A 24,028-nucleotide genomic window follows, 5' to 3' on the forward strand; every position below is an offset into this window, starting at 1 on the left:
TCTCTCTGACTCTATCTCTATCTCCTGTTCTCCTCAATTTCTGTCTTTATCTAATAAAAATACGTAAATTTTAAAAAGTTTTATTAGGGAAGTATTGATTTTATAAGACAATTATCATAACACGGTAACTCCCACCATCAACTGGTCTTCTACCATCATGCCCTGGGGCCTCAACAGTCATTGAACCACTTCCCCTCACCCCCACCTGACATCCTTGACTTTGCTAAAACAGACCACGTCTATTCTAAGTTTCACATTATTTAACATTCCTTTACTGTTTCATCTGTTTTCATCTTCCTGATGAAAATATTTTTGGATTCTTCTATAGGTATTGCACCTAGTATGCATTAAATAAATAGCTCTTTGACTAGACAGGAAAGTACTATACTTTAAAATAAATATTTATTTGTTTATTCCCATTTGTTGCCCTTGTTTTATTGTTGTAGTTATTATTGTTGTTGTTGTTGTCGGATAGGACAGAGAGAAATGGAGAGAGGAGAGGAAGTTAGAGAGAGGGAGAGAAAGACACCTGCACACCTACTTCATCACCTGTGAAGTGACTCCCCTGCAGGTGGGGACCTGGGGGGCTGGATCCTCATGCTGGTCCTTGCACATTCCCCCACTTGTGCTTAATCTGCTGCGCTACCGCCCGACTCCCGAAAGTGTAATCTTCTCTGAGGAAGACAACTCTATATTTCTTTTTCTTCCCAGAGAAACGATTTTTTAATCAGGGCATCCTAAGTCAGTCATGTCAACAAATAAAACCAACCACTAAGGACACTCTACATTTCTTTAATGTAGAGCTTTATTGCAGAAAAAAAAGTCTTCTCCTAAAAATGATATATTATGAATATATACATAGGAAAACTCAATTTGAAAGTTGAAGTTTGAGGCGGATGTAAAAAGACAACATTTCTCAAGGCTCTGTTGTCATATTCCATGCACAGGAGCAGACCCATTGTGACTAAAAAGAATGTGTTGGGAGACTATCATTTTCATACACCATAGAAGGTTGCAGGCTAGGTATGGAGTTCACTCACTAGGGTGAAATTATTCACTTCTGCTTTGGTGTGTCTAAAAATGTGGCACTATTTCTTTCTAAATGTGAACTTTCTTTTACTGCCCATTTTCTTCCCAGCATCATCTTTTTGGTCTGTGTCCTTCTCCTTCTTTTCCTTTACACTCCCTTTTATTTCACTCTTTTGCCCCATTGGATCCCCTTCAATATCCTTGTTACCTTTTTTGTTCTCATCTACCTTCTTGTTCTGGTCCCCTGCCTTGTTTTCATCTTCCTTCTTGTCCTGGTTCTCAGTGTTGTCTTCATTTCTTGTCTGGTCCTGGTCCTTTATCTTGCTCTCATCCCCCCTATGATCCTGGTCATTTGTTTTGCCCTCATCTCCTTTGTTTTCTTGGTCACCTTCCTTGTCCACATCTTGCCTGTCCCAGTTCACTGTCTTGTTCTCATTTCCCCCCTTAACTTGGCCCTCACTCTTGTCCTCACTTCCCTTTTGGCCCAGGTTCTCTGCCTTGTCCTCGTCTCCCTTCTTGTCCTGAACCTCTGTCTTGCTTTCATTTTTGAACTGGTTCTTAGTCTTGTCCTTACCTCCCTTCACATCCTTGTTCTTTACATTTGAGTCCTTTTCCTCATCTCTTTTCTTGAACGTACCCTCCTTTTGGTCATTTTCCTTCCCCTTGTATTTGTTCTCCTCTATGTCAGCACCCTCATTTTTATCACTCTTTTTGTCATTGTCTTCCTTCCCATGTTCTTCTATTTTCAGGCTTACCCTTTGTACTCTTTTCTCACCTTTATCTTTTTCACTCTCTCTTTTCTTTAATTGGTTCCCTTGTGTTTCATTTTCTCTGTCCAGTTCCTTCTTAGTAATTTTCTGTTTGCCTTTTTCCTCTCTCCTCTCTTCGTTATTCTGAATTTTCTCAGTAAAAATGTTCTCATCAGCTTTCAGTCCCGTTTCCTGGTTTTGTGCCTTCTCATATATTTCCTCAGGATGACTTCTTCCTCCCTTATGCTCGTATTTCTGGCCGCATTTGCTATTTTGTGATGGGACTGCCTGAAGTCTCAAGTGAAGATTCTGTTTTGGGGTAGTTTTCCTTGTTTCTGTAGTGCCACTTTTTGTCTCTGGTTTTGAACTTTCTTTCTTGTTACCTGAAAAGATAAAACATTTAATAATGATGCATAAGTCATGGGGCTTGGGCAGTGGCACACTGGGTTAAGCACAGGTAGTACAAAGAGCAAGGACTCATGCAAGGATCCCAGATCAAGCCCTGGCTCCCCACCTGCAGTTTCAAAGGCAGTGAAGCAGGTCTTCAGGTGCCTTTCTCTCCCCCCCAACTCCCTCCCCCCTCTCAATTTCTCATTTCTTTCTGTCCTATCCAATGGAACAGAAAAAAGATGACAGCCGGGAGCAATGGATTCATAGTGCTAGCACTGAGCCCCAGAGATAACCTTGGAGCCAAAAAAAAAGGTATGTCATATGTTAAATAAATATTCTCTCTATAATTTTATTAGGCATGACTAGAGTGCATGATTTAAATACAGATATAGATAGAAAAGGAAAATGTTTTATGAGACAAATTATATTAGCACACTATCTTTTGACTCACTAAGCCATCCCTATCTCTCTGAGTGATAAGGAAAATTAAAAAAGAAAAACATTAATTCTAGAGACAATGAAGTCAGAACTTCCCTTAGCTGTTCACAGGTTTTCAGAGAGTCTGCTTTGAAACTGACTTAGCCATAGGAGCATACTTAAGATAGAAAATGTTGATTTGGTAATACCTATGATAGTAATAAGAATATTTGTTGCTATATTTTACATGGTAAACTAAAATAAATATATAAGTAGAGAAAATAGGAACATGATTTCTTATTTTATTGAAACCCATATTTCCCTACTTGAGTAGTATCTCATTGTATATAAAACAACATTCTTTTTTTTTTCTTTATTGGGGAATTAATGTTTTACATTCAACAGTAAACACAATAGTTTGTACATGCACACCATTTCCCAGCTTTCCATAGAACAATACAACCCCCATTAGGTCCTCTGTCATCATTATTGGACCTTTTTGGACCCCCCCACCCACCCCAGAGTCTTTTACTTTGGTGCAGTATGCCAATTCCAGTTGAGGTTCTATCTAAAACAACATTCTTAGTCACTCATCTATGACTGAACATCTGGGTTGCTTCCAAATTTTGGCTATTATGAATTTTGCTGCTATAACACACACACACACACACACACACACACACACACACACACACACACACACACACACACATATCTTTTTGAATAAATGTTTTTGTTCACTTGGGTAAATCCCCAAGAGAGGAATTGCAAACTACACTATAAGACTACTGTAATCAAAGTCACCCGTTACTGGAACCACAACAGACACATAGACCACTGGAATAGAACTGAAAATCCAGAAATAACCCTCCACACCAATGGACACCTAATTTTGAGAAGGGGCCTTAATGCATTAAATGGAGAAAGGAGAGTCTCTTCAATAAGTGGTGTATGGAAACTTGGGTTGAAACATGAAATGAATTAAATTGAACCACCTTATATCACCATGACAAAAGTCACTCAAAGTGGATCAAAGACAAGGACATTAGGCCAGAAACTAGCAAATGCACATAAAATAACATTGGCAGAATACTTCATGACATATGTTTTGGAGATAATCTTCATTAATTGTTTTCTTAAGGTGGTGTGCCTGACTGAGTGCATGTGTAGTCATGTGCAAGCATCCAGGTTCAAGTCCCTGGGCTCCACCTGCTGAGGGAAACTTCGTGAGCAATGGAGCCGTGCTAAAGGTGCCTGTCTCTCTCTCTCCTTCTCTATTTCCTCCTCCCATCTCAGTTTCTAACTGTCTCTATCCAGTAAGTATGTAAAATATAAACATTATTTTCTTAATAATATAAAATCCTTAGTTAAAATGAAATATTTTCAGGATTACTTCTTTAAGGGTTTTCTTTTTGTTTTTTGAATTCAGGAACCTCAATTTGGATTCAAGATATTGGGGATAGTTGAGAATATAAAGTCCATTTCAGATTTTCACTTCTTTCTACAGTCCAGAATTGAAAATTATCAGAAGATTGGTATTTACTCTTAATTTTTTTGTCCCCTTGTCTCTTTCTAAAATTATTATAATTTTTATTACCATTTTATTGGGAGAGCAATGGTTTATTGTTGACGCATAGGTACTCTTTCTCATTATTCCATGATAAGTACAATTACTGAACATCTTCCTTCTTTACTTACTTTTCCCCGCCATATCTGTCTAATTTATTGTATTTTATTCTCTGCTACCTCCGTGTTCTTGCTTAAATCTCTGAATAGTATTATTTAAAATGAACACTATTTTTTCTTAATAAATAATTGATCATTATATATTTATTTACATTATATATGTCCATTGAGAAAGGGGTAAAGAGGGAGAAGGAGAGGGAGAGGTTGAGGGAGAGGGAGAGGGAAGGGAGAGGGAAGGGAGAGGGAGAGGGAGAGGTTGAGGGAGAGGGAGAGGGAAGGGAGAGGGAGAGGGAGAGGGAAGGGAGAGGGAGAGGGAGAGGGAGAGGGAGAGGGAGAGGGAGAGGGAGAGGTTGAGGGAGAGGGAGAGGGAGAGGTTGAGGGAGAGGGAGAGGGAGAGAGCATGGACAGCACTGCATCATCCGTGGAACTCCCATGTGGCACCGCAGCTTAAACTTGGGCTACACGCATGGCAAGGCATGTATCCTACATAGTCAGTTATCTTCCATCTCTGGTAATTTTTTTTTTAATCATCCCAGGGTTATCAAGTTCTTCATTACACATGCAAAGGGTTTTTAGTACTAGTCCAAACAGAATTTAAGAGGACTGGGAAGGAGATTAGCTCCCAACAACCACTTCCCTTTTCTTACTATCTTGTTGGGAATTGAAACCCAGAGAGGAGTTTAACAGTTGTTTTACCTTTAACCAAACTTTCCTAAATTTACCAATTTTTAAAATTATCTCACTTTCAAGTTATTTTAACCTTTCTTTTAAAATATATTTGGAATTAAATACTTTTTAAAATTTATTAGTGAGAGGGATAGGAAGAGAAAGAGATGGAAAGAACCAGACATCACTCTGGTGCATGTGCTGATGGGGATGGAACTGAAGACCTCATGCTTGAGAGTCCAATGCTTTATCCATTGTGACACCTCCTAGACTACTGAAACTATATTTAGTTTAAATATATATTAAATATCAGGAGGTCTCTTATTTTTTTATTCTTTCAGTTAGTGACTTAAACACTTTGTTTATCAAAGGTTCATCAATGATCCGGTGGGACTTCTGAGTTAGATGAAAAAAAAAGTTAGGTATGTGAGTCTTAATGGACATAGAAAGCTTGGATTGAAAACAGGCATTTTGTAAAATGTTTTCTGGATTCTGTAGAACACTAACATATGCTATAATTGAGAATAGCAAAGAAACTTACTTGCAAGTATTGAAGTTGGTCCTAAAAATGAAAAAATATTATATTACAGACAAAATAGATTTTATTTTGGTACAATATACAATTCCCTTCTATTTTCTTCCAGAAAGATTTTTTAAAAATTTTATTTATTTTCCCTTTAGTTTCCCTTTTTTTATTGTTGTTATAGTTATTATTGTTATTGCTACTGATGTTGTTGTTGTTGTTGGACAGAACAGAGAGAAATGGAGAGAAGAGGGGAAGACAGAGAAGGAGAGAGAAAGATAGACACCTCCAAACTTGCTTCACTGCCTGTGAAGTAACTCCCTTGCAGGAGAGGAGCTAAGGACTCTAACCCAGATTGCTATGCTGGTCCTTGCACTTCGTGCCACATGTGCTTAACCTGCTGGCTACCACCCGACTTCTCCAAAAAGAATTTTAAAAAAACATGTCAAGTGCAGAGCACTAAGCCAGCCATACTAATTTTTCTCAAGTGATCTGGCAGTGTTGATGGCCCTGGAAGAATAAGGAAGGAACTTCCTGCTACACACTTCCTTCATGTGGAGAGAATTTACACATTTGTTTGCGTCATGAAGATTTCTAATAGTGTCTGTGGAGAATGGGAGAAGAAGCTGAGGGGAAGAAGAGTTATAGTGACCAGTTTTGAGTATCCACCTAAAGTTGGCAGCCACCCGTCATTTGAGGCAGGTGTCTGCACAGCTGGAGCATCCAGTGTAGGCGCGAACTCAGCTAGAGTGGAGATGATCCAGGATTTCTTACTAAGCTGATGTTTTGGGCAGAGTGGGCCAGGGGATTTCAAAATTGCTTTGTAAATGGTTGTCTTGTAAGTCTGTATTTTAACTGGATTGGGAGAGAGAGAGGAATGAAGAACTGAAAGAGAAGAAGTTACAAAATCCCAGGAATGAATGGGGCCAGGAAGGTCAATAACAAGCCTGAGCTACAGATGAAAGTTTGTTGCTGGGCAATGATGAGAACATCAAGGTGTGTTGTGCTGCTTCACCACAGTTTGACTTTTAAAAACCTTGTCCCTCCCTGTCTCTCTTCCTTATTTCCTTATCCAGATTATCTTATTTCCTGTGGTTTCCCTTTTCACTTAACATATTTTAAAAAGATCTCACATGTCTCTAATCATATCCTGTCAATCTGTTAATGTCTGGGTTTTCTTCTAGTCTGGCACTGGCTCCTGTTCATGACATCTGTGTGTCACACAGATGCCAAGTGCATCTTCATGTGCTGAGTATACGTTCTTGTTATTTATCAAGTTAGTTCCTAATCTCATCTGATTTAGCTTACTAACCTATAACTTTAGTATTTTTTCCTTCCCAAATAAAAATATTATATGTTACTGCTTAGTTACTTGACTTGGAGTGATAATATTCTTTACAGATTATTCTTTCTCTTTTTAAAATATTTATTTATTTCCTTTTTGTTGCCCTGGTTGTTTTTACTGTTGTTGTAGTTATTACTGTTGTTGATGCCATTGTAGTTGGATGGGACAGGGAGAAATGGAGAGAGGAGGGGAAGACAGAGAGGGGGAGAGAAAGATAGACACCTGCAGACCTGTTTCACCACCTTTGAAGTGACCCCTTTGCAGGTGGGGAGCCAGAGGCTGGAACCAGGATCCTCACGCCGGTCCTTGTGCTTTGCGCCACATGCGCTTAACCCCCAGATTACTCTTTCTACAATTAAGTGCAGTTTACTATTCAAAAATTTAACAAAACTGTTAACTTATTCTCCAAGGAAGGCAACAACCAACTAAGTCAGCAACAATTTTATGTACACTGTAATAATTTACAGAGAATAATTGCAAATATGATAACATTACTTACGAGGAAGTGGTGTAGTTATTGCTGAAATAAGAAGTAAAAATATGCTTAATTAGGCAGTTATGGAGACATATCTTTCCCCTAACCCTCATAAATTTTCTACTGGAGAATCTTATTTATTTATTTATTTATTTATTTATTTATTTATTTTGCCAGGGTTATTGTTGGGGTTCAGGGTTCAGTGCCTACCTGATGAATCCACTGCTTCTGGAGGTAATTCTCCTCTCTTCTTTTGTTCTCTCTCTCTCTCTCTCTCTCTTTCTCTCTCTATCCCCCTTTCTTTTTTTTTCCTTTTTAGTAGAGAGATTGAAATTGATATACAAGGAGGAGACAGACAGACACCTGCAGCACTGATCTACCACTCTTGATCCCATAGGTAGGGATCAGGGACTTGAACCTGGGCCCTTGTGCATGGTAATGTATGCATTTTACTGAGTGTACTACCACCAGCCTCCTCTACTGGAGAATCTTATAAAGAACAATTTAGAAGCATTACTCTTTTGATGTAGTTTTTGACAAGATGATCACCTATGAAATATATCAGATGGTCACTGCAGATACTGGGAAGGAGGAAGAAGTGCATTTGCTGTGATTTCCCCGCCATAGCATCCCTTCCAAGTGAGTAAATTTACCTAGAATCTTAATTTTATGCATGCCATTTTCTGAAGATTCTCTATTTAGTTGAGGTTTCTATATAGTTCAGATATTCATTTATTAAGTGCATCTGTGTCATATTTACATTAGTAAGACAAACATGCCATATATACGCATTCTTTATTTCTCCTAGTACTCATGTATTTTGCGAAGCTTTCAGAGCTTGATAAATGCCAATTCAGGTAAGAAATGTCTATCTACAAATGTATGCACAAAGGAAATGCTACACACATATGCATAAGCTACAATGTTACTCCTTGATTGAAAAAATAAAGGGAAAATCTTGCCTTATGCAACATTACAACAAAATGAATGAAACTGAAGGACATCATGTAAGTAAAATTAACCATTAAGAAAGATGAATGCTATGTGTTATCAGTTGTATGTAATACCTTAGGAATAAATGAAAACATATTTTATAGAAACAGAATGGACTGTCAAGGGCCAGGAGAAAATTGGAAAATAACAGGTCAAAGAGTATAAGGGATAAGAAGAGTAAAACCTGAGGAACTGGGAGTCGGGCAGTAGTGCAGTGGGTTAAGCACAGGTGGTGCAAAGCACAAGGACTGGCATAAGGATCCTGGTTTGAGCCCCTGGCTCTCCACCTGCAGGGGAGTCGCTTCATAGGTGTTGAAGCAGGACTTGCAGGTGTCTATCTTTCTCTCCTCCTCTCTGTCTTCCCCTCCTCTCTCCATTTCTCTCTGTCCTATCCAAGAACAACAATAACTACAGCAATAGTAAAAAAAACCCTGAGGATTAATGTACAACTTAGTGACTATAGTTAATGTACTTGTAAGTTCCTGAGAATATATCTTAAACATTTTTAGGAAATACATAAAAAGTTTTCTAGGTCTAGAGAGATAGTTCACTGGGTAGGGTACATCCTTGCCATTTACAGTCCAGGTTCGCGTGCTAGCACCGCACGGGAGTGCCATGGTAACAGAAGAAGCTCCAGTACTATGACATCCCTTTCTGTCTTTCTATCTGAACAACAACAACAACAAAGTGGTTCAAAACCGGTGGCACAGCTATATAAAAATAATGTCAAAGGACATAAATTATGGTGATGTTGGGTATGATATAGTAAATCCTAACAAAGGGATTTTTCAAAGTTAACCCCATTGCCAAATGATGTGAGTATAGCAATAACTATCTGTTGTCTTCTTAAACCCTAAGATGGCAGGAACCTCCCGCTTCCGCTATAGAGCCTATATTTCCCTAGTCCTGGAAGCTCTAGTGTGTTTCTCACTTTCCTGCATGCTTCTCTCAAGTCACACCAAATGATATTGCATCTGCTGATCCCAACCTAATCAATGCAACGAGTATCACCTCAGCATGCTTCACTTTAGACTGTGTCCAGAGATGTCAGGCATGCATGTCAAACTTTCACCAACATTACTCAGGTGAGACCTTTCCTTTCATAGTATTCTCTAATTGAATTCCAGGAGGTTCACTTCCTAACAAAGTCCCAAAACCTAGATATAGACCAGGTCCTGTGAGATAGAGCATATTTTCACATGTATCCATTAATCAGGGCATAATATATACCTGAAAGCAAAAGTAAACAATAGTCTGCAGTGAGTCAGTATCAAGTTCATAATGAAATAGTATCTACTTAGACTTAGATACCCTCCTCACCTACTTCCTATTACAGTTCTCTCACTCACTCCAAAGCTAACCTTATCAAAGCAAGGACTACAAAAGCTGAATAAGGGCAAGAGACTGGCCACTTTAACGATGACTCTTTAGTCACTATCAGGTCACTCCATCAGTTGGGGCCCTAATCTGGGAGTCCTGAGATTCAGAAACAGACATGATGGGTCTAGACCTCAACTAAATCCCTTTCTCCACTGTTACTGGTCATTCCTATCAGGAACAACACAATAGACCCCTTTGTGGGCCCCCATAGGACCTTGCCCTCAACTTGGATCAACAAAGGTAGAGAATGTTCCATCCTCCGAAGGAAGGATGGACAACATACAACATGCTACACCTGAGGAACATTCTGTATCTGTATCTTCTGTATCTTCTGGAACATTCTGTATCTGTATCTTCTGTATCTGTATCTTCTGTTCTGTATCTTCTGTATCACCCTCCATATTCCAAAGATAAATATCATAGTTCTCATAAGTCTTACAGTTTCTCGATTCTGCTTTTTCCGCCTAAGACCATGTGTATCTGATCTTGAGATTCCACAGTATGAATGAAACCATCCAGTAGTTGTCTTTTGTATCTTTGCTTATTTCACTATGCATAATCAGTAAGGTCAAATCTTAATTAGGCCGTGTCAACTCATATGTCCTATCATAGTTTTACAATAGGAGTCAAAAGAATATTAAATTCTAAGAACAATTAAGGTTTTTTTTGTTTGTTTATAAAATATCCTTGAATGTTTTTCTTTCTGAGTTAGATTATGTTCTAGATCTTGACTGATTTCTGGAGTTGGTAGTGTTCATTATCTATACAGTTTGTCATGTTTCTAGTCAAATGGTGATTTCCTCCTTTTTTATTCATTTACATTAGTCTAACACTACAGGATTTGTAATCCATAGGCTATACTAATAATCTATGCTGTGAAATTTTGAAGGCTGCTTTCCTAGAGGTCATGTATCTGACAATTTTCATCCATTTATTTTTGATTTATCACAAAATCTAAGTTCATATGACCCTTTACCAATTTTTAAATGATTTTCTCTTATGAATTAAAAATATTCTGTTGAATAAATTAGGTTGCGAGCGTAAGTTTGATTTTTTTCTTTTTCTATCCATAGTAAGAGATTAATAAATTCTAAAATTTTAACTTTGTTGAAACCGTTATTAAGAATCTCCCCAACGACAAAAGTCCTGGACCAGATGGCTTCACAAATGAATTCTACAAAACTTTCAGGAAACAGTTAATACCCATACTTCTTAAGCTATTCCATAAGATTGAAGAAACAGGAATACTCCCTTCTACCTTTTATGAAGCCAACATCACCCTGATACCAAAAGCTGATAGGGACAGAACAAAAAAGGAAAACTACAGACCAATATCTCTGATGAACATAGATGCCAAAATATTAAACAAGATCTTGGCCAACCGGATACAGCAACACATCAAAAAGATTGTTCATCATGACCAAGTGGGATTCATCCCAGGAATGCAAGGCTGGTTCAACATCCGTAAATCAATCAATGTCATTCATCACATGAATAAAAGCAAAGCCAAAAACCACATGATTATCTCAATAGATGCAGAGAAAGCCTTTGACAAAATCCAACACCCATTCATGCTCAAAACTCTACAAAAAATGGGAATAGATGGGAAATTCCTCAAGATAGTGGAGTCTATATATAACAAACCTACAGCCAACATCATACTCAATGGAGAGAAGCTGAAAGCATTCCCCCTCAGATCGGGGACTAGACAGGGCTGTCCACTGTCACCGTTACTCTTCAACATAGTATTGGAAGTTCTTGCCATAGCAATCAGGCAAGAGAAAGAAATCAAAGGGATACAGATTGGAAGGGAAGAAGTCAAGCTCTCACTATTTGCAGATGATATGATAGTATACATAGAAAGACCTAAAGAATCCAGTAGAAAATTACTGGAAGTTGTTAGGCAATATAGCAAGGTATCAGGCTACAAAATCAATGTACAAAAATCAGTGGCATTTCTTTATGCAAACACTAAATGTGAAGAAGAAGACATCCAGAAATCACTCCCATTTACTGTTTCAGCAAAATCAATCAAATACCTAGGAATAAAGTTGACCAAAGAAGTGAAAGACTTGTATACTGAAAACTATGAGTCGCTACTCAAGGAGATAGAAACTGATACCAAGAAATGGAAAGATATCCCATGCTCATGGATTGGAAGAATAAATATCATCAAAATGAATATTCTCCCCAGAGCCATATACAAATTTAATGCAATACCCATCAAAGTTCCACCAGGCTTCTTTAAGAGAATAGAACAAACACTACAATCATTTATCTGGAACCTGAAAACACCTAGAATTGCCAAAACCATCTTAAGGAAAAGAAACAGAAATGGAGGCATCACACTCCTAGACCTTAAACTATATTATAAAGCCATCATCATCAAAACAGCATGGTACTGGAACAAAAATAGGCACACAGACCAGTGGAACAGAATTGAAAGCCCAGAAGTAAATCCCAACACCTATGGGCATCTAATCTTTGATAAGGGGGCCCAAAGGATTAAATGGAAAAAGGAGGCTCTCTTCAATAAATGGTGCTGGGAAAACTGGGATGAAACATGCAGAAGAATGGAATTGAACCACTTTATCTCACCAGAAACAAAAATCAACTCCAAATGGATCAAAGACCTAGATGTCAGACCAGAAACAATCAAATACTTAGAGGAAAACATCGGTAAAACACTTTCCCACATACACCTCAAGGACATCTTTGATGAATCAAACCCAATTGCAAGGAAGACCAAAGCAGAAACAAACCAATGGGACTACATAAAATTGAAAAGCTTCTGCACATCCAAAGAAACTATTAAACAAACAGAGAGACCCCTCACAGAATGGGAGAAGATCTTCACATGCCAGACATCAGACAAGAAACTAATCACCAAAATATATAAAGAGCTCCAATTTTTTTTTTACCGCATGTATCTTTATACTTTACTTTTCTTTACATTAAAAATATCCTTTTTAGTTAATTCAATTCTGATATCCTGGAAGAAGTATAAACTTGACTGATTCTTTTGCCCAGTTTTATGTATCATTGAGGCCTCTAACTTACTTTTAAGAACTAGATGTAACATTTATATACTTTCTTTTGTAGTAATTTCTTTCTTCTTTTCTTTTTTTTTTCTCCCTCCAGGGTTATGTCTAGGGCTTCGTGAGGGCACTATGGATCCATTTCTCTCTCTATCTCCCTGCCTCACCCTGCCACATTATACTTGATATGATAGGGCAGAGAGAAATTGAGAGGGGAAGGGAAGGAAGGAGAGAGGAGATAGAGAGGGAGAGGGCAAAGATAGACACCTGCAGACCTGTTTCACTGTTTGTGAAATACCACACTGCAGGTGAGGAGTGGGGGCTGGAACCTGGGTCCTTCTGCATGGTAATATGTACACTAAACCTGGTGCACCACTGCTGGGCCCCTTCTATTTCCTATTAGTACTTCAGCTAATTTCCTTCAATTCAATTCAATTCAATTCATTGAAATTTAAGTTTACTTACATTCTTTGCTTATCTCCTTTTAAAAACATTTATCTATTGAATAGCGAAAGAAAAATCAAGAGGGGAGGAGAAGATAGGGAAAAAGAGACAACAGCAGCACTGCTTCACCATTTGCAAAGCTTTCCCCCTGCAGGTGTGGTCTGGTGACTTGAACCTCTGTCCTTGTATATGGTTAAGCATGTGCACAACGGTCTGGCTCCCCTTTGCATGTTTTCTTATCCATCTTCCCAAGAGTATTATTTTATGTTTGGATACTTGATATGGTGGCAAAGTACCCAGCTCATTCATTTTATAAATCTGTGGGGTTTAGTGTCAAATTAATGACCAGTAACTAGATAAAATTCCTAATTTATGCCCAATTGACAAAAACAACTTTCAAAATTAATAGGCATTTTATGTACTGTAATGGTCATTGAAGAGTAGTTACAAATAAAAATTATGTACTCACCTACAGGTGGTGCAGCTTTTGCTGAAATATAAGCACAAGCAAGTGATTACTTGCTGACATTTTAAATTTACATTATTGAGCAACTTAATAGGAAGCTTTCTTCCTAGTTTCTCATAAGTGTTTCCTCAAATGTTGACTCTTTTACATATAGATTTCATCTACCTTATTTTCTTGAAAGTGGGTTTTACTTGTTACAAGAAATGTGTCCTTGGTTAATCAGTGCATGTAAGTGTTTCAGAATACTGTCAGCAATCTGAAGAAGTCCTCACTAATGAGAGAAGGGGAACACACAACTAAAAATACTAGATAGTCACCAGATTAATAACAAAAGCTTGCAATTATTCCTCCAGAAACTTCTTATTTTGAGGAATAGAAAAGAATAAGGGTGGGTCTCTTAGAAGTTCTAGATATAAATGAAAAAAAAATAAATGAGTACATTAATTTAGAGATTGTGCTAATATGCCTTTTGTTTTTAATTCTTAAAGTCATTTTATTGCGTGCTTAATGGTTAACAGTACAGTTATTGACAGATGGCTGCAATTTTTCATCTCCCTGTGGTAAGTGTCTGAAAGCACTTTTATGCTTCCTTGAGTTTTTTAATTTTCTTGGAGTGCAAAAACTTCCATAGTGGCTATAAAGGTCTATTAAAGAATCACATAGATTTGCAGTCTGTTTAAGGTTTTAAATAAAAAAAATTGCTAATAATTAGTGTATGGCAGAGAAAAGGTAGTAGGAGATGCAATGACATTAGTTTTAGTAAAGTTGAACAGAGAAGCAAGTAGACACAATAACAACACACACAGCCAGAGTGAAATGAATTTGGAGCAGACACAGGGAAAAGGAACTTACCTTTGACTCTTTCATTTTTTTCTACAATAAAAGAGAAATAAATGAAGATTAAATTTCTTGCAGATAATTTTTTCTTGTATGTTCATATAATTTTTGGAATTGAGCAAGATACAGCAATAAACTAATAATGCCTATAAGATGCAGGAATAGTAATATTGAGAACAATTAATAAATGAAAAGAATGATAAGTCATGTGATCATATCAAAAGATGCAGAGAGAAGCCTTGGCAGGATTCAGTATTCAACATCTCTTTATGATAAATAGTATTAACAAAATGGGGATAGAACAAACTTACCTCAAATAAGGAAGGTTATAAATGTAAAACCTACAACTAACTCCATGTACAAGATAATAATGCCTACTCTCACCACTATTATTCCACATAGTTCTGGAAGTCTTAGCCAGAGCAGTGGGGTCAGATGTAGAAAGAAAAGGCATCCAAATTGAAAAATAAGTAAAAAAAAAAAAAAAAAAAAAGATTACTTCTTTTTAGATGACATGATACCATACATAGAAAACCTAAAGTTTTTTTTTTTTTTTTTTACTAAATAAGTACTAGAAACAATAAACCAACACAGTAAAATGGCAGCTTACAAGATTAACACACAAAAATCTGTTTCCCCCTTTATTCCCCCCTCTTCCTTCCTTTCTTTTCCTTCCTTCCTTCCTTCCTTCCTTCCTTCCTTCCTTCCTTCCTTCCTTCCTTCCTTCCTTCCTTCCTTCTTTCCTTCCTTCCTTCTTTCCTTCCTGCCATTTGGGCCTTATGCCTGATGGACTTTTCTTGTTTACCTTTCAGTTTCCGTCAGAGAGTAAAAGAGGAGAGACACCACACAACTGTTCACGGTTCATGGAGTCTGTTCCTGGTGCCACATGTGCTGCTCCTAGGAGCCACCCAGATCCTTGCTTATTGAGAAGTGTATAATTTACCTTGTGAACTATTCCCTGGCCCCCTGACATTTCTATTTGCAAGCAATGAGCTAGAAAGGATGACACAAGGAAATGGAGAGCTATCCCATGCTCACAGAGTGGAAAAACCAGTATTATTTAAATAACCATCCTACCTGAAGCACTGAATAGATGCCGAACAGCTTCTTCTATTATTACAATGGAGTCAGTTATTTCTAGTTGTTCTTTCAATTCACTAAAATGCACTCTTCACTTTTATTCTTTTGTATACTATATTTGTTTTTCCACCTCATCTATTTAACTTTTAAAATTTATTTCTTATATTATTTAATAATAATTATAATTGATATTGTATTAATTTTGACATATTAGATAACATAAATACAGTCCATTGTTTTACCCTCTTTAATTGTTTAGACTCCAATCTAAATTTTTGGATTTTAAGTGTAAGACTTAGAATATTTGTCAAAACATTAAAAAAAAGGCCCATTCTTCCTCTTATTTTCCTTCTGAATTTTAACTAATTTTTACCCCCTAGTAAGAAAATCACCTATTAGGGGCAGGTTAGTTGACTTGACTAAATCATTGTACATATCTCAGTTTACTATTCCCATAAATGATTTTAGCTTAACTTCAAATAATTGTTAATAATAGTAAAATTCTTGGTTTCTAATCCACTGGAATGTGACAGCAATAAATTCCTGAGACAGCAGCAAAGGACTGTAGCAGTATAGTTGTAAATCAGATATTGTACTTACTTTGAAGTGGAGTGACTTTTGCTAAAATGGAAACATTTATTATTATATTTAGCCATGAAATATGCAACACACTTCTGCCACAAATATTCCTAATGAGGTAGGATCTTATAAAATAACACCCAAGAAACATAAATACTTCTGCATTTACTAATTTGACTTTATGATTCTTGGTAAGGTGGTTTGTTATTTGATATGTAAAGTATAGTTTTAAGACTGGAGAGGACCATACTTCTTAGCTTTTAGACTGTGAGCTTCAGTTTTAGAATATCTGTATGGGTCTTTTTGCTATTGAAATCCCCATTAACTAAGAAAAATACCCTTGGAGCTCTTCTTTAAAGAGGAATTCATTCCTTGGTGCATCCTTTAAATGTTTAAGTATTTGCATGGCTCAGAAGTCACATAGTTTATACACATGTTATAGATGAGTTGTTTTTTTTTTTTAATAAGGAAGAAGCTCATTCTTTTTCCTTAGCTTTCCATGTACCTTAAGAGATTGCAAGATTCTAAACTATGTTTTAAGTTTTTTTGTTTATTTTTATTATTTATTTATTTTTTTAAACTTACTTTTTATTTTATTTATTTATTCCCTTTTGTTGCCCTTGTTTTATTGTTGTTGTTATTGATGTCGTTGTTGTTGGATAGGACAGAGTGAAATGGAGAGAGGAAGGGAAGACAGAGAAGGGGAGAGAAAGATAGACACCTGCAGACCTGCTTCACTGCCTGTGAAGCTACTCCCCAGGTGCAGGTGGGGAGCTGGGGTCTAGAACCGGGATCCTTAAGCCGGTCCTTGCACTTCGCACCACCTGTGCTTAACCCGCTGTGCTACAGCCCGACTCCCTGTTTTAAGTTTTTTTAATTGTCTTCATTTTCCACTTACTTTCTCAACTATTTTTTGGTTGGGACTGTAGGAGTACCTTACGTCTTTTTTACTGCTTTAAAATTAATTTTAACTGTCATTTGATTTCTCTCTGGTTTAATAATTCATCAGAGGTTGATTTGTAATTAATATGGGAAGAAATAAAAACTAGTCTTTGCATAGACCATTAAAAATAATTTCCAGGCTATCACTTAAACTAAAATGAGAATAAACTGAAAAAATAAAACAAAACAAAATAAACAAAAAAAAGTTTGCTTACTGGTTCAGAAAATTCTAATATAGGGTGAAAGCAGTTGTGAATTTTAATGATATTGTAATGTATTATCATATTAGCAACCAGTTCCTAAGTACCTAAATTCTTTCCTAGATTTTAGCTATGGTATTTATGTGACTATAGATATATTTCTAGAAATCACTTTACCTTTTTTGTTTCATATTCTTAATAATATCCAGATTTGTAAGTATGGGCTAAAATTATTATTTTAGAGACTTGTTACTTACTATTAAATCTAGAAGTGACTAAATGTAGAAATACAGAAAATTCTTTTTTGGGGATACCATCACTGATATTGTTATGTTCATGTACTCTGTACCAAAAATACAGTATAGTTAAAATAGGAATAGTTAAATAAATATTGAGAACAATTAATAAATGAAAAGAATGATAAGTCATGTGATCATATCAAAAAATGCAGAGAGAAGCCTTGGCAGGATTCAGTATTCAACATCTCTTTATGATAAATAGTATTAACAAAATGGAGATAGAACAAACTTACCTCAAATAAGGAAGGTTATAAATGTAAAACCTACAACTAACTCCATATACAAGATAATAATGCCTACTCTCACCACTATTATTCCACATAGTTTTGGAAGTCTTAGCCAGAGCAGTGGGGTCAGATGTAGAAATAAAAGGCATCCAAATTGAAAAATAAGTAAAAAAAAAAATTACTTATTTTCAGATGACATGATACATAGTCACAATAGTTAAAATAGGAATCACTCTTGTGACTACAGAGGCTTAATTTCTCAAATGTTTCCAATTGGAATACTCAGCTGGGTATGTTCTTTAACAATTTTTACATGTTCTTTAACAATTTTTCAAGAAGACATTTGTCAATGTATCTAAACAATAACAGGCATTTTTGATAGCTCAAACTTCAACTGGCACCTACAGTGTCATTTCTACTCTATTTTTCATATCACTGTTTTTAGTGTCCTTGTTTTGTGTTCTAAGAGAACAGGGTGATGGCGTTGGAGGGGGATGGGGCTGAGGGAATTTTACTCTGGTAGCAAAACAATGCAAATCGTCTTTGTGCAGACCCTGGCATTTAGTACTAGGTGCACTAGTAGGTGGGTATGCCACCTCCCAGCCCTTATATGATCGATTAATTATTGATTTTCCTTCATAATATCATCAGCTATTGTCTATATTACACAGAGACAATGTAGAGAAATATTAATACTGAGTGAGGTTCTAGGTCACTGAAACTGGAAGTAATTGGGAGTAAAATTAACTTAATTAACTTACGTTCTATGGAATTTAGTATCTGAAAAAGAACTTACTGATGCTTGCTGCAGGTTCTTTAAAACAGCAAAAGAAAAAAAGAAAAAAAAGCATGAGTAATGTGTAGAGTGTGAAACTATAGCCAATCGATTTATCTAGATTTATGAGTTAGTGTAAAATTGTCACTCATGAAATTTTTAGAGAATTATTCCAAAAATAAGTCAAGGGAATTTCAAATGTTAAGGCCATTTGCATTTAATGAATATAATTTTAATATCTGATTAACCCTAGAAATTTTAGTGTTCTATCTGAAAGACCTTTATTGAGACACTTAATTCTTTGTGTATGTTATTTTCCTTATCCAGAACAATGAAATAATTTTAATAGTCCTAGAAGGTGGAATAGTGTTTCAGTAATTAAATTTTAGCTATTACTGTTTGTCTTTCAAAACTGGATTTTTATCATATATATTTTTCTTTTACAGCTTGTATAATTTTTTTTTTGTCGTTTTAGGTTTTCTTGCACACTGTCAGTAATCTCTTAAAAATGCTCACTGTTAGTATAGGGAGCACACAGAAAAATAACATACTAATATAGAGATTACATAGTTGGTTATGATCCTGACTGGACTTACCAGAAAGTCTTCATGCATGTTTTTCCAAACACTACTCAGAAAAATGTGACTTACTGGAAACTTTCTCAAGCCTATCCAAAATACGTGTGTGCATTGCTTTAACATCTAGCTTCAAAATCTACTCTAATTTTCTTTTACTTTTGAAAGCCTAGCAGAAACATAGGTTGATAGCTCATTCTCATGTGCATCTCAGTTTTTTGCCCTTTTTATGCACAGTGGGCTATGCTTATATATCACTTCAATCAGTTTCTTTTTTCTATGACTTATTTCCTGCCTACCTTCCATCACATATCATTATTATTTTTCTGTCCTACTATGGGAGTTTTAATTTTTAAAAAGAGGCAAATACTTCATCTGCACTATTCCAGCCTTCAGGTCATAATTGTTCAACAATTTGTTTGGCTTTGTATGTTAACTCTCTTTTCAGCCACCAGGTTCCAGATGCCAGCATGATGCCAAACAGACTTCCCTGGACAGATGACCCCACCAATGTGTCCTGGAGCTCCGCTTCCCCAGAGACCCACCCTACTAGGGAAAGAGAGAGGCAGAATGGGAGTATGGACGGACCAGTCAACGCCCATGTTCAGCGGGGAAGCAATTACAGAAGCCAGACCTTCTACCTTCTGCATCCCACAATGACCCTGGGTCCATGCTCCCAGAGGGATAGAGAATGGAAAAGCTATCAGGGGAGGGGGTGGGATATGGAGATCGGGTGGTAGGAATTGTGTGGAGTTGTACCCCTCCTATCCTACGGCTTTGTTAATGTCTCCTTTTTAAAACAAACAAACAAACAAATAATTAAATAAATAAGAAGTTGGTCAGTAAAAAAAAAAAGAGAGAAATAGATTGTTCTGCTGTAACAGTGTATGTCTCAATTTATTAATTTTACAGACCCATGGGCTTTAATCACAAGTTAATTACCATAGTTCTAAATTGACTTTTGATCTTCTGAAAATGAAAAGTTTATCAGTAAAATCTTATGTATAATGGTAACTGATCAGTATATATTATGTTACAAATAAGATACTAAACTTACTGGCAGGTGGTACATCTCCACCTGAAATAAAAAAAATTAAATATTTAGCTCATTTCAGTAGTTTATTAGTATACTTAAACAGTGCTGATCTTCATTTGAGGAATCTTTCAAAGTGACATGCAAGAAAAACTAAAACTACATTGAATCTTATTTTTGACAAATCAGACAAAAGGAAATTCTTTTTTTTTTTTTTTTTTTAAAAAGGTTTATTTACTAATGAGAAAGATAGGAGAGAGGGAACCGGACATATTCCTGATACATGTGGGGTTGAGGATCAAACTCTAACCTCATGCTTCAGAGTCCAGAGCTTTCCCCACTGCGCCACCTCCTGGACTACAAAAGGAAATTCTTTATTATGGCTACTGGGTTAGTCATGTAAGGGAATGCATGAATGGCTAAACGCATATATGAAAAGAAATACTGTGGTCTGGGAGGTGGCGCAGTGGATAAAGCACAGGATTCTCAAGTATGAGGTCCTAAATTCAATCCCTGGCCGCACATGTACCAGAATGACGTCCGGTTCCTTCTCTCTCTCTGCCTATCTTCTTCATAAATAAAATAAATAAAGAAGTGCTTAACTTGTAAAATGGACTGGATTTGAGCTGTCTGATAATGGGGGAGGAAGAGAGTCAGGGATGTGGCCCAGAGGCTGATAAATTGGGTGGAATTTAGCTCTAGCAATCAATACGTAAAGCCAGTGTGCAAACAGGACAGCCTCAGGGACTCAAGTCCCCACCCCCTTCCTGATGCCTAACTCTTTGGCTAGAATGGTGACTAATTGAGACTCATTGTTTTGCTTTAGAATGAGGCGCTATCCCAGAGGCAGGAAAAATTGTGGGAGGTGGGGATGTTTGGGGCATTTTATTACTCATCCACTGTTCCCCAGTTCAGTTCCTGACTTCCCAATCCCCTCTTTCCTCCACTTCTCTACCTGTGTAAAAGGCTAACACTCCTTGGAGAGGAAGGGCTTAATTTGAGTTAATGTTCCTGGGTTCCAGATTGTGGATTCTAACAGTAACAAAACAGACTTTCTTTTATGCAAAAGTTGGTAAGACAAAGTTTTCCCTTGTGGGAGTAGGCAGCAGGTCCTTCTAAACTTCAGTTTTAGTGGTAATCAAGTAAATGTAAATTAAAATAAACCCATCACAATGATAGAAAGTAGGAACGCCGATGACATCTGCTGTGCAACTCAGGCATCCAAGTTCGACATCCTCGAGGAAACACTCACGAAAGACATGTCTCTGATATCTGATTACTGTAAAAAATGGCGACTAATCCCTAGCACTGCAAAAACGGTATCATCTGTTTTCCATCTACACCATGCCTCGGCCTCGCGTGAGCTTAATGTGAAGCTTGGCGATACGAGAATCCGGCATGAAGCCCAGCCAGTCTATCTTGGCGTTACTCTCGATCGCACTCTGTCATTTCACAAACATCTCATAAAAACTGCAGCAAAGGTGGGCGCGAGGAATAACATCATTGCAAGACTGGCCAGCTCCTCATGGGGCGCGAGCACTTCCACACTACGATTATCATCTCTGGCATTATGCTATTCCACTGCAGAATACTGTGCCCCAGTATGGTTCCGTAGCCCCCATGTCCACTTGGTCGATTCCAAATTATATTCCTCCATGAGGATCATTTCTGGAACCATCCGTTCCACCCCGGTTCCATGGCTGCCAGTTCTTAGCAACATCGCCCTGCCAGATATTGGTCGGGATGCGGCATCATCTAAGTTCATTTCCCACGTCTACGCTTGACCGGACCTGCCAATATATGCGGATATCTTCGCCCACCCTGTCCAACGCTTGACGTCTCGTCACCCAATCTGGTCCCCTACGCCTACACTGAACTTCTCTGTTCCAGACTCTTGGAAACAGAGTTGGCAGTCAGCTGAGGTAAAGAACAAACACCTCATCACAGACCCCTGCAAGTGTCAACCCGGCTTTGACCTAGCACGTTATGATTGGGCCCTCCTCAATCGCTATCGAACAGGCCATGGCCGGTGCACCGCTATGTTCCATCGCTGGGGAGCCAGAGACGACCCGAACTGCCTCTGCGGCTACAGACAGACTATGACCCACATAGTCAACGACTGCCACCTCTCCAGATTCAAAGGAGGTCTTGAAACTTTACATCAGGCTCAACCTGATGCTGTTGACTGGCTAAGGAAGAAGGGCAAACGCTAGAAGAAGAAGAAGGATGACGATTCCTAATTTGTGGTTATTTGATCATTATAGCCCTGCTTTTGGGGAGACTTGCAAATACCTCCAGACATTTGTTTTTATAACCAATGTTTTATTATATATTAATGTTTTATTTTTGTTCATCTGCTTTGGGTTTACTATATCACACAAGTTTTGCTTAGAAATTTTGTTAATGATTATTGTGGTTACTTCAACATTTACTACCTGCCAAGTACCTCTGTAGAACAAAGGCTGGGGGCTAATGCTCTTACTGAGATATCTGACACCAAGCCCAGCACTGAAAATAAAGTTTTTCCTTTTCCAAATTTGATTCTCTGGTCTCCTCTGGCCACATCAACTTTTATTATATTAATTCTACTGACCCAGGAGCATAGAATAGCTTTACATTTCCTTGATTTTGTAGTCTGCTACTCTAAAATGGGTTTATTGTTTCTCAGAGTTTTTTTTTTAGTAGAATCTTTTGCACCTTCTATGTATTTTTCATGTCCTCTACATAAAGTGAAAACTTTATATCTTTATTTACAAATTAGACTCCTATTCTTCCTTTAGAGTGTTTAACATTTTGGGTAATAAACTATTAGAACAAAACTCAGTAGACATATCTTCTTTGTTTTGCTCTTTTGTTTTTCAGGGTTTTGACTGATTGATTCTCACCTGCTCCAGAGAAGTGGTTTACTGATATTCCCACTGTCTGTAAATCTAAATATCTTATGCCCCTAGGTATAAGGACTTATATCAGGTTTCACACTGATATAATGTCACTACATAATTCTGGTGTATATTCACTAAAAAAATTCCTATATTATCTTTTTTCTTGGAATATTAATGCATTATAAGATTATTCAGATTTCAGGTGTATATCACTGAAAATAAACTGTTTTGCTTTCTTGATGATCGATTACTCTATATTCCAAAGTTATTTATTTATTTATGTTTTTATTTATTGAACAGAGACAGCCAGAAATTGAGAGGGTAGGGGGAGATAGAGAGGGAGAGACACCTGAAGATCTGTTTTAGCACTCATGAACCTCTCTCCCTATAGGTTGGGACCAGGGCCTCCAACCCTGGTCCTTGCACATTGTGACATGTGCACTCAACCAGATGTGCCACCATCCAGCCCCCATTCCAAAAGTTTTTCATTGAACTCTGAGGGTTTTGTGTAAATGGAAGTAAATAATACAGAAAAGTAGCTGTCTCTGGACACAAAGAAGGGGCTTGAAAACAATTATTTTGTATAATGTAGGACACTGAGTACCATCATAATGAGAAAAAGTCAGGAGTATAGTAATGCATCTTACTGGCATTTTGTGTGTGTGTGTGTGTGTGTGTGCTCCTGTGCATGTGTGTGAGGGAAGAAAGAGAGAGAGAGAGAGAGAGAGAGAGAAACTGATACCATACCACTATTTAGCTCTGGCATATGCTTGTTGGGAATCAGTTTCAGAGCCTTACCCATGAAGTAACAGGCTCTACTATTAAACCACCTCCTCAGTGTTTACAGATTTTTAAAAATACTTTATTTATTAACACAACATATCTATCTATCTATGTATCTATCTATCATCTATATTCTACTTATCTGTCATCAAACAAGAGAAAAACTGCATTACTCTGGCACATGGGATGCTGGAGATTAAGGTCTTGAACTCATG

The 24,028-nt window shown here is 37.2% G+C and overlaps 1 protein-coding gene across 1 annotated transcript; it reads right to left on the reverse strand.

The window, feature by feature from the left end:
• Positions 1-738: 738 nt before the first annotated feature.
• LOC132538069 (nipped-B-like protein B) lies at positions 739-16,293 on the reverse strand. The gene is made up of 5 exons (XM_060189563.1): positions 16,119-16,293; positions 14,454-14,474; positions 13,605-13,625; positions 5,479-5,499; positions 739-2,161 (listed from the first exon to the last, which is right to left on the reverse strand). Exons 1-5 carry the CDS (start codon positions 16,246-16,248, stop codon positions 1,089-1,091), a joined length of 1,266 nt encoding a protein of 421 aa, XP_060045546.1. The 5' UTR covers positions 16,249-16,293; the 3' UTR covers positions 739-1,088.
• Positions 16,294-24,028: the final 7,735 nt, after the last annotated feature.

The sequence above is a fragment of the Erinaceus europaeus genome, chromosome 4 (genome assembly GCF_950295315.1).
Source record: "Erinaceus europaeus chromosome 4, mEriEur2.1, whole genome shotgun sequence".
NCBI lineage: Eukaryota > Metazoa > Chordata > Mammalia > Eulipotyphla > Erinaceidae > Erinaceus > Erinaceus europaeus.

Excerpts from the sequence above, each read along its gene's own strand:
- LOC132538069 (XM_060189563.1), bottom strand. The coding sequence starts at position 16,248 with ATGTTTCTTGGGTGTTATTTTATAAGATCCTACCTCATTAGGAATATT. Across the intron at positions 5,500-13,604 it reads AAAAGCTGCACCACCTGTAG|GACCAACTTCAATACTTGCA; the intron begins GTGAGTACATAA and ends TTTCATTTTTAG. Across the intron at positions 2,162-5,478 it reads ACCAACTTCAATACTTGCAA|GTAACAAGAAAGAAAGTTCA; the intron begins GTAAGTTTCTTT and ends TTATCTTTTCAG.